The sequence below is a fragment of the Lathyrus oleraceus genome, chromosome 3 (assembly GCF_024323335.1).
Source record: "Lathyrus oleraceus cultivar Zhongwan6 chromosome 3, CAAS_Psat_ZW6_1.0, whole genome shotgun sequence".
NCBI lineage: Eukaryota > Viridiplantae > Streptophyta > Magnoliopsida > Fabales > Fabaceae > Lathyrus > Lathyrus oleraceus.
The window spans coordinates 64,579,390-64,591,012 of NC_066581.1; the positions used below are offsets into that span (position 1 = coordinate 64,579,390).

Here is an 11,623-nt window from a genome sequence, read left to right on the forward strand (position 1 = left end):
CTCTGAGACCTCCTCCTCTGTATCACAATCTATCTCATCTACTACCTCTAATGCTTCCCTTTCAACTCATGTCATTCCTCCTAAAATGTTCCCTGTTCCTTAGCATAACAACTCTCATCAGATGTAAACTAGGGCCAATTTTGGCTTTGTTCAACCCATAATTCTCTTGGTTACCACTGAACCTAAGACTGTTAAATCTGCTTTGGCAGATGTTAATTCGAAAACAACCATGTAGGAGGAATACAATGCCCTCATTAAAAATAATAAATGGACCATTGTTCCCTTGTCTCCTCAGAGAAATGCAATTGGTTGCAAGTGGGTCTTTAGAGTTAAGGAGAATCCTGATGACACAATCAATAGATACAAGGCTAGGCTAATGGCTAAAGGGTTTCATTAAAGGTGTGAGTTAGACTTTACTAAGACTTTTTCCCATGTGGTTAAACCTATTACAATCAGACTCATTCTTTCTATTGCCATCACACACAAGTGGCTCATTCAACAATTAGATGTGAACAATGCCTTTCTCAATGGCTTGCTTCATGAAGAAGTTTATATGGAACAACCAAAATGCTTTGAGAGTGAAAATACATCCTTAGTTTGCAAACTTAATAAGGCTCTTTATGGCCTAAAATAGGCACCTAGACAATGGTTTGACAGTCTACAAACCACTATTGTCCAGCTCAAATTCAAACGCAGCAAGTGTGATTCCTCCTTGTTTACCTATTTTTCTGAAGGCCACACTATCTACATGCTTATATATGTGGACGATATCATTACCACATGAGATTTTCCTTCCCTCATTCAATCTGTCATCTCCAAGTTAAATGTATTTTTTTCACTTAAGCAACTTGGTGACCTTGATTATTTCTCGGACATTGAAGTAAAGAAGGTTGCCTAGGATTCTCTCTTGCTCACGCAGTCCAAATACACCAAAGATCTATTGTTGAAAACCAACATGTTAGAGGCATGTCCTGTCCAGACACCCATGCAGTCCACTTGCAAGTTAACCAAAATTGGGTTTGTAGTTGTCTCTGATCCTTCTCTGCATAGGTCAGTGATTGGTGCACTACAATATGCAACTCTCACCAGGCCTGATATTGAATATTTTGTCAATAAAGTCTGCCACTTTATGTCTCATCTTTTGGAAACTCATTGGGTGACAATCAAGAGAATTCTTAGGTATCTTAAAGGTACCATGGGTCATGGTTTATTGATTTCTCCTCTGTTTCCTACTATTCCTCCCTCACTTCATGTCTATTGCGATGCTGATTGAGCTGCTGATCATGATGAAAGAAGGAGTATCGTCTATTGTAATGCTGATTGGACTGCTGATCATGATGACAAAAGGAGTACCTCAGGAGCTCCTATCTATTTTGGGAATAATCTCATTTCTTGGTCGTCCAAAAAACAACATGTGATTATCAGGTCTAGCACAAAAACAAAATTACAAAATATAGAAGTCATGTTCAAACCACTGCTGATCTTGTATGGGTACAAACTTTAGTCAAGAAAATGTTTATAAGAATGGTTTATCGATAAATACATCTAATGGTATATAAGAATGGTTTATCGGTAAACAATTTATTTTTAAATAAGTTCCATTTATTTTCTAAAAATGATTTTATGAGACGATTTAACGAGTTTTCATTGTTGATTAGTACTAGTATAATTTTGTGCGTACAGCATAACATAGAATATCACATCATTGTACTATATCTTCCATTACCACCATTGCCCTTTTCTTTGTCACGCAAAGAATTCACATTCATTCATTCATCTTCTCCCATCCATCTCCATCACACATCATTTTCCTCTTCCACCCAACCCTACTTCCCGCACTTTCCCAATTTCACTCGATCCACTCTTCACAAGGTTCTTCTTCTTCATCAATCTTCAACTATACTTTTACTCTATTTTCTCTAGTTGACTTATACCTATTTAGCTATGTTAATTTTACTCAATTTTAACCACGTGTAATCGGTGTACTGAACTTGATCTATGGGGAACAAGAACAGAGTATGACTAATTCGTTTTCTACTGTTGTTGCTTTTTGAAATTATTTCTATTTCTTTCTCAATTGTCTGATTATGGAAGCTTTTCAATTGTACGGTAATGGTAATGGTAGTGGTTCTGATTTGAGGGCTATGGGGAAAAGACCAGAGTGGGATATCAATAATTGGAAATGGGATGGTGATCTTTTCATAGCTAGTAGGTTGAGTCCTGTGCCGGAGCAGAGACAATTTTTGCCTCTTCCTGTTGGTGTTGGTGGTGGTGGTGGTGGTTTCTCTAATTCAAATAGTTCATCTTCTTGTTCTGAACAGTTAGATCTTGTGATTTCTCAAGGGAACAAGGAAGGGGAGAGGAAGAGGAGGGTTATTGTAGTGGAGGATGAACTGAGTTTGAATAAGGAAGGTGGTGGTCTTAGCTTAAACCTTGGTGGTGGCGGCGGTGGTCATGCTCAAATTGCTACATGGGAAGGGAACGCTGGGAAGAAAAGTAGAGTAGCTGGTGGAGGTAGCTCCAGTAGAGCATTTTGTCAGGTGGAGGATTGTCGTGCAGATCTCAACAATGCTAAAGATTATCACAGGCGGCATAAAGTTTGTGAGATACATTCGAAGGCCAGTAAGGCTCTTGTTGGAAACACGATGCAGCGGTTCTGCCAACAATGTAGTAGGTTAGCTCTTTTTATTTGCAGTGTATCCGTTCTTAGTTTACCAGATAGCGAATAGCTGGAAAAAAGTGTTTTTTTTAGCAGTTTTGAAGGTTTAGATTGGATCTAGATTCATGGTATTTTTTCATTCTGTCAACAGGTTTCACTTGCTTCAAGAGTTTGATGAAGGAAAGAGAAGCTGTCGAAGGCGTTTGGCAGGCCATAATAAAAGGAGGAGGAAAACAAATCAGGATGCTGTTCCTAATGGAAGCTCACCGAACGATGATCAGACCAGTAGTTATTTGTTGATAAGTTTATTGAAGATACTTTCAAATATGCAGCGTAAGTATCTCTTTAGTCTAATCTCTGTAAGCAGGGCCTAGTTGGCTTCGTATTCATATATGATGATGTTTGATGCTTGTTTCTCTTGTTTGAAATGATGAGAGGCTTTGTACTGTTTTAAACTACTTTTTTACTAGACGAATTGACAGCTATGTTAATAGCTGCAGGAAGGTAGTTTGTTCATTTCAAATTTGGTTAACTAAAAATATATCTTGTCGAGGATATACGGGAAGACATATTTATTACAAGGAGAGGTTTCATACTTTGACCTTTGTAGCCCGAAATAGACATGTAAGTCCAGTTGTTGGTCTGGATTTTTCACACAGAATCAACTGTAACTCCCTGGCTAACATATATTTCCTCAAGTTTCTATTGCACTTCATGACGAAGAATTGGACTAAGTATGTCTCTCAGTTTCTATGTAAGATAATGGATCAGATGGGTTACAACATGGGAATGAGAACTGTAGGGGGCTTGACCTTCCATCATCGCTTCCGGGTATTCAATCGGATTTGGATCCTCTCCTTTTCTTCCTCATGTTAGGAGAGAGATAGAGACAAGCAATTATTTACTCAATTTTGTTTTTGTGTATAAGGTTTATCAAAATTTTTTGTGTCTATCTCTTTCCTAACACGAGGGGGAAAAGGAGAGGATCCAAATCCGATTCAATCTTAGGCTTTAAGGACTGTAAAATTGCCAGTTTGGTTGAGATTTAGGGACTTTCAGTTTTCATTTTCAAGAGGGAGATCTAAAATTTAAGAATATCGAAGAAAAATAATAGTTTCTTGGCTCACCCCTCATTTTCAAGCCGGTTTTGTACAGATGAGTTAGCCACAATATAAAAACCGAATAGGTTTTTTTGGTGCTAGTGGACATTGCTTAATTAGATTTGAGCTTATTGCATGAGTACACAACTAGTTTCCGTTCAGAAGTATCTGTTAGTACCTTGGGGGACAAAGTATGGAATAAGATATTCTTTAGTTTTGGCAGTATCCAAATAAATAATAATAAAACAAATTGCTTTAAAATGACTGATTGGTCAACTGGTTTGAAAATGACTCGGATGAGATGACTTGTCCAAATATGCCTTAGTCCCATATGATTGACAGCTATACTGGAGAAGTAATTACACAGAGGAGACATTGTTTTAACATAAAGATAAATTTCAATTTAAAAAGGTAGTGATCCTGGGCATGGTTTTTACGAATTGAAACACTAATAATTGAGAGCATTGTTGTCAGTCTTTGTTTGGACTAACCTGCACCATAATAGAAGATTATGGATGCAGAATAAAAATTCATATTTCAGACATAGAAGTCTTAAAGAGTAAAAAGCGACTCCCAAAATTTTAGACTTTCATGCATATTTATTTTGTTTCCTCTTAATCTTCTCTTATCTGTTTCTCCAATTGGTATTTCTGCTATGAGCCTATGTCATTGGTAATAGAAGGATGAATAATGACATTTTTTTATGAATTATAGCTGAAAGGTCAAATCAGACCACTGATCAGGATCTGCTTACTCATCTTTTAAGGAGTCTTGCTAATCAGAATGGTGAACAAGGGGGAAGGAACTTGTCTAACCTTTTACGGGAACCTGAAAATCAGTTGAAAGAAGGGTCTTTATTTGGGAAATCTGAGGTGGTTTCTACTTTATTTACTGATGGTTCTCAAGGTTCTCCAACTGTCACAAGACAGAATCAAACAGTTTCTATTAGTGAAATTCAGCATCGAGTGATGCACGCACATGATGCTACGGTTTTTGATCAACAAACCACATCTTCTGCAAAGCCTGGTGTTTCAAATAGCCCTCCAGCTTACTCAGAAGCCAGAGACAGTACCGCTGGACAGCCCAAGATGAATGATTTTGATCTGAATGACATCTATATTGACTCAGACGATGGCATAGAGGACATAGAAAGGTTGCCCGTCGCTGCAAATCTTGTTACTAGCTCTCTTGATTATCCATGGATGCAACAGGATTCGCATCAGTCAAGTCCACCTCAAAGTGGAAACTCAGATTCTGCATCTGCCCAGTCCCCTTCTAGTTCCACTGGCGAAGTTCAGGTATATATCTATTGCAGCATTATTCTGGATTCTCCTTAGACTCGTACTTCTCCCCCATGATTGGGATTTTATGACTTTCTGTAGAAATTGTGGGTAACTTTCAGAAACTACAAATGTTTTTGGTGGTTGTTCTTAGAAGTTTTTTTGCTATCTTAATTTGTCATGCTGAGGTTGATGGGATGAAACTGAACTGCTTCTTCATGACTAGAATCCAAAAAATAATATTGCCCAAGAATATCTGATATTCTGATGGGTGCACAGCATTTTAGGAATATCTGACAAGAGGTCAGAGAAGGGAGGAGAATGAAATTCATTTGTTTCTGCTTCCTCTTGATATAGACAAGCTTTTCAGTATGAGGGGATGAGGGAGAGGTGAGAACTGTGACTAACTGAACAGCCCATTATATATTTTACCGAGGAAAAAGCCTTGGGTATGAGTATTTTGGTCATCCTTTACCAATCCTGGTTTAAATAGCAGGCCTATTAATGGCTGTGATTCTGATGAAATCATTCATCTGACTCGAGGATGACATATGATGCTGATTCCCCAAAAGTTATGCTGAGAAAGACCATGCTGGACTTTCCTTAGGTGTCAGAAATAAACTGTGCCTTCTTTTTAAGTTTTCTGATTTTTTTTATGGTAATTACTTATTTATTGCCTTGTTTGCATGCATGAAATTGCATTCTGGTTCTAGCTCCTAACGCTTGCTTGAATGACACCCTTATATATGTTAAATTTATACTATCCTGAGATTGTCATTATTCAACAGCTAATATGTTGGTTTCCACCATTTAGAATCGCACGGATCGAATTGTTTTTAAACTCTTTGGTAAAGAACCGAGCGATTTTCCTCTTGTACTCAGAGCACAGGTGCGTTAAACTTTTCAAAGCATCTAAGAATAACTGTTACTATTATTTTTTCTTTGAAATTTAATCATTCTAAGGTTTTGGACTCCAGATTCTTGACTGGTTATCCAACAGTCCAACTGATATTGAAGGCTATATACGGCCTGGTTGTATTGTTTTGACTATTTACCTGCGTCAGACTGAGGCTGTGTGGGAGGAGGTAAGCAATGTCCTTCTAAAACTACTAGCTGGTCTGTGTGTGGTTATTTCTGCTTTCAGGGGACACTTTTGACCTTACAAGGCTTATTTGTTCTTTTACAGCTTTGCTTTGATCTGACTTCCAGTTTAAATAGGCTTCAGGATGTCTCAGATGATGAATTTTGGAGAACTGGATGGATTCACATCAGGGTGCAGAATCAGATGGCCTTCATTTTCAATGGTCTCTTGCTATGTTTCTATTGTTGTTTTTGCCATCTGTCTAGAAAACAGGAGTTGGAATTTAGTTGCAGTGTTCAATCAAGTCCATCAACCATTATTTTTCTCAAATAAATTTACATTAATTGTTTAAAGGTTAAATCATCTACGTTGAGTACTTGTATTAACATCTAATTCAAGCCACTTCCGCATATTAACTTGATTTTACGGACTTTTACTGAATCCAATCTATCGTTACTGGACTTCTGATGTCCACGTTGTTGTCATTGTTATTATACCTTGTGCACATGTCAAATCAGTAAGTAGTACTTTTTTCTGACTAGGTGTCTAACTGCAACACTTTTCTGCTGCAGGCCAGGTTGTCATTGATACATCCCTACCTTTCAGGAGTAACAATTATGGTAAGATTTTGAGTGTTAGTCCAATTGCCGTACCAGCATCAAAGACAGCTCAATTTTCTGTGAAGGGTGTCAACCTGATTCGCCCTGCCTCTAGGTATTAGTTGTTGCCCTGTGAATTGCAATAACATAGCATGTTAAAAGTTAGATGCAGATTTTGAAAGTCTCTTGAATATACATGCGTGGGTGTGTATATTTCGCTATTGCATATGAATCTTGTTCTTATTATTTCAGGTTATTGTGTGCTTTAGAAGGGAATTATTTGGTCTGTGAAGATACTCATGAGTCTATGGATCAATGCTCCAAGGATCTTGATGAGCTTCAGTGCGTCCAATTTTCATGTTCTGTCCCTGCGATGAATGGACGAGGATTTATTGAGGTGCTATTTCTTGCTATTTCAAATTATATTTAAATTATTATGATAAGCGGACACCGAGGCTTGTAAAGTTCCCTGTCCTTGGAAAAAGGAAATTGTCCTTGGAAAAGGGAAAGTGCCCTCCGCCTAAACATTTTTGTAGCAAAAAAGAGTAATTATAACCTATAAATTGTTTACTATTAATAATTCTTATAATACTGACTAAAGAGCAGATTTTATGCATGAAGTATACGGATCAAATTTGGTATTAGGACTGATAGTATTAGTAAACGGATCAAATTTGGTGAAGTTGTTGCTGCGTACACATTAGTAGTTGAAGAAGTAGGAATAGTATGTTGGGGTGGTTGAGAATGATATTATGACACTATATGGAGTCATGACTTGGATATCTATTCTTTGATATTGATACTGTATTTTACCTATATTATGATATTTAAGTATAGTCTGAAATGATAAAATATTGGTCAGCACTTATTCACTGTCCCAGTCCATAATTATAAATTGTCATCTGATTCTTATTGCCATTTATATACATCCTTACAAATTGTTGTATTCTTAACTTAAGATTACCATGTCTGCATCAACGTTATGTATATGAGCTTTTTATTTTATAATTTTCTTGAATATTCCAGATTGAGGACCAGGGTTTGAGCAGCAGTTTTTTCCCTTTCATAGTTGTGGAGGAGGATGTTTGCTCTGAAATCTGCGTGCTCGAGCCTTTACTGGAAAGTGATACTTATCCAGATGCTGAAGGGGCAGGGAAAATTCAAGCAAAAAATCAAGCCATGGATTTCATTCATGAAATGGGCTGGCTTCTCCACAGAAGCCAAATAAAATCTAGGACGGTTCACCTGAAGTCTAGTCCAGATCTGTTTCCATTAGATCGATTCAAGTGGCTCGTGGAGTTCTCTGTGGACCACGATTGGTGTGCCGTAGTTAAAAAACTATTAAACCTCCTCCTTGATGGAACAGTGAGTACAGGAGACCACACATCCTTGTATGTTGCACTCTCAGAGTTGGGTCTCCTTCACAGATCTGTGAGGAGAAATAGCAGACAATTGGTGGAGCTTCTTTTGAGATTTGTTCCTCAAAATATTTCAGATAAAATAGGACCTGAAGACAAGACGCTGGTTAATGGAGAGAATCGACAATTCTTGTTTAGACCTGATGTTGTCGGTCCTGCTGGTTTGACACCACTTCATATAGCAGCCGGGAAAGATGGTTCTGAGGATGTTCTGGATGCTTTGACTAATGATCCCTGCATGGTAAGAACTCTTCTATCTTAAACCATGAGTATTGTGTTAAGGTTAGTGGTCTAGTATTTGAAGATAACTTGGGCCTTTTAATTCAGGTGGGAATTGAAGCATGGAAAAGTGCTCGTGACAGCACAGGGTCAACACCTGAGGATTATGCACGTTTACGTGGTCATTACACTTACATTCACTTGGTGCAAAAGAAAATCAACAAGAGACAAGGAGGGGCTCACGTCGTGGTTGATATTCCTAGCAAACCGGCAAGGCTCGATACAAACAAGAAGAAAGATGAATCGTCCACTAGCTTTGAGATTGGAAATGCTGAAGTTAAAAGTATCCAAAAGCACTGCAAACTTTGTGACCGTAAGTTGTCATGTAGAACTTCTGTAGGGAAGTCTTTCATATACAGACCTGCAATGCTGTCAATGGTTGCCATAGCAGCAGTCTGTGTCTGCGTAGCTCTTCTCTTCAAAAGCTCGCCCGAAGTTCTGTACATATTCCGACCTTTCAGGTGGGAATCGTTGGAGTTTGGAACAAGCTGAGAGCTGTTAACCTACAATAAGGTAAGTTTAACAGACAATGTAATAATAGAGACTTGTAGGACGATTTCCTTAAATGGCTAAATGTGTAATGTTATTTACGTATTTATCATTGATATGCTTCCTTGTGAAACTGCATGTGTGGATTTGCTTGTATTGACTTGTCAAACTCCATTTGTCAAAATCCTTGTACAATAGCATAATACTTGTATGCTGCAGTGCAGCCTTCTCTTTTCATAATGAGGTTATTTTATGCGGCTTCTACTTTGGGTCACTTTTATAAGTTGACTGCAAAGGTGATCTGTGATATTTTTCTCGATATTCCTAAGTTACAACACTCATATTGCACACCAAATTCTTGCGTTATACCCGGAGGTATATGATATGATAATTCATACGATGGTTTTGAACAATTATCACTTTTTATATAATATTTTTAATTAAAAGAAGAATGTCATTCTTAACAATTTAATATAAAGGAGTAAATAAGAATCTCACAAAAATTAAGGCAAGCGGACAATAAAGTGCACCAATATTTCTTCTTGAGCCTCTTCAGGTTATTTCATCCTCCTTACATAGCTTCCCTTTTTGGTGTAGCCATTTATAAGCAAAAATATTTCTACTTTCACACTTATTAAGAAAATTAAGTAAGTGTATTTAATTTTATTTTATTTTATGTATAATCAAAGTGAAATTTACTATAATTAATATGATAGTAACACAAGTATTAACTACTTTAAAAGTTATTGTTATTGACTTTTGCTTATAATAGTAACACAATTAAAGTCATTTTTGTGTGTTTATAATGGCAATTGAAGAGAGTATATATTAAGATTAGACTTGTTTCATAAGTAACTGAATTACTCTGTTTAATTTGTGATAAACATTGAATTTCACCAATATGATAGTTGAATTAATTTTTTTTATTGAGTATATTTTTATTAAAGATTAACAATTATAATTATGTAATTGAATAGTTGACATTTTTTTTGTGTTTAAAAAAAATATATTATACGTTCATCTAAATCTATTAGATGGAATATCGACGAGTTATTAAACGGTGTGAGTTTTTATCGGATTCTTAAAGAATCCGATCGTATTTTGGCTCTATCGAGTATTTAAAAATGTGGTATACTAGATTTTTCCCCTCACCCCTGAAAATCGGATAGTTCTATATTTTTGGGTTACCTGCCCTCCATGAGTGCATTTGAGATGAATGGTTCTCCTATAGATTTTACATAGTTATTTACCATTGACTTGGTATATTTTACTTACATGTTTTATCTGGACTTTTGAAATCTTTAATCGAGTTATGGAATCTATGAGTAATTTATTTTATGTTTTAATTGATAGACATTTCCCTCTCTGAGCAGATTGTTATCATAAACACAATATGTTGGGAAACAACGTGATATTATTATTGTTACCGTTCAATGTGATACAACAAATAGGCAAAGGTGCAAGACCGACAAACTAATTCTTAGTTGTGAAAGGGGAGGAAATTACCAGAACTAGAAAAAGTCGGAAGTCACTTGTAGTAGAAGAGTTAAATGTCACTTGAAGTTGAGATTTGTGTCAATTAGTTGTGTTGAACATAACAGTTCGATGTGGTATTCATAACCATGATCTAGCTGAGGATTTAGACGATCATGAAATATTAGGTTGTATAAAACTCGAAGAAATATAATTTGTGAATGACATGACAAAGTACCACATGATGCCAAGGTTCATAGTGGCTGCATTGAAAGATATGGATGATGACAATCTGTGCAATTGGTGTATAGGGCAAGACTGATATATTAGTTTAGCATTAGATGCCCATTCATGAAAACACAACATTTGTTAACCATAATTCATGATGAGAAGTACATGTATTGAAATCATATGTTATTCTTGATATATTTAGGGACACATCTTGATTATGTCAAGCTATTGAATATGTTTTATTTGGTTTTGATCTTTGACTGCACGTACAAAACCTACAGGTATTTGTTCCCACTACTTGAGATTGTTGGTGTTAAGTCAACCAAGTTGACTTTCTCTCTTGGATTTGCTTACTTGGAACATGGAAGGGGGACAAATTTTATATGGGTACCAGTGAAGATGAAAGTGTTGTTCACATGCAAGAAGTTGCTTCCCAAGGTCACAATGACGTATCGAAAACTTTCCAAGATAAATTCCATTGAAATTGTTTTCCCATCCGCTCCACCTTTTATATGTATTCCATGTATAAAAAAATGCTGGTTCGAAGTGCAAGGAGTATGAGGAGGCTAATTGGCAAGAGCTTCTAATAGATCTAAGAAACAAAGTTATGTATTCAAATAGGGTGTTTGATGGATAGGGTGTTTGAGTTTGATCAACACTTGCAATATTTTGAGGTAGTATGTGTTGATATCCTTTCCTTTATTGATTATGTGCACAAAACATAGTTGACGCCCTATATATTTTTTTTTGTTACTGCATGGACTAATCAAGTCACTCAGTTATAGAACACAACAACAAACAAGTACAATTTATAACATGGGTGAGTTTAAGATTACTTGGAAATTTTAGTCAATTTATTATTGAATTTTTCTCTAATGTTGTTTTATAGGGTTGAGTCTTCTCATTGGAGACTAAAAAACATGTTACATATTAGTCGAGGAAATTTGTGAAGATGATGGGATGCAATCAACATCATGTTGAATTTACAATTAGGTGCAATTAGAACATCATTTT

General features: G+C 36.4%; 1 protein-coding gene across 1 annotated transcript; it reads left to right on the plus strand.

Annotated features, from left to right (window-relative positions):
* Nucleotides 1-1,665: 1,665 nt before the first annotated feature.
* LOC127132569 (squamosa promoter-binding-like protein 1) lies at nt 1,666-9,167 on the plus strand. Its single transcript, XM_051061523.1, has 10 exons — nt 1,666-2,674; nt 2,811-2,992; nt 4,474-5,057; nt 5,854-5,928; nt 6,017-6,124; nt 6,226-6,343; nt 6,693-6,834; nt 6,972-7,116; nt 7,746-8,378; nt 8,465-9,167. The coding sequence occupies exons 1-10, from the start codon at nt 2,088-2,090 to the stop codon at nt 8,906-8,908; spliced, it is 3,018 nt and encodes a 1,005-aa protein (XP_050917480.1). The 5' UTR covers nt 1,666-2,087; the 3' UTR covers nt 8,909-9,167.
* The last annotated feature ends 2,456 nt before the right edge of the window (nt 9,168-11,623 follow it).

Bases quoted from the DNA above. Each gene is read 5' to 3' on its own strand.
- LOC127132569 (XM_051061523.1), top strand. From the start codon at position 2,088: ATGGAAGCTTTTCAATTGTACGGTAATGGTAATGGTAGTGGTTCTGAT. The intron at 6,835-6,971 runs GTATTAGTTGTT...TTATTATTTCAG, and splicing joins CTGATTCGCCCTGCCTCTAG to GTTATTGTGTGCTTTAGAAG. The intron at 7,117-7,745 runs GTGCTATTTCTT...TGAATATTCCAG, and splicing joins ATGGACGAGGATTTATTGAG to ATTGAGGACCAGGGTTTGAG.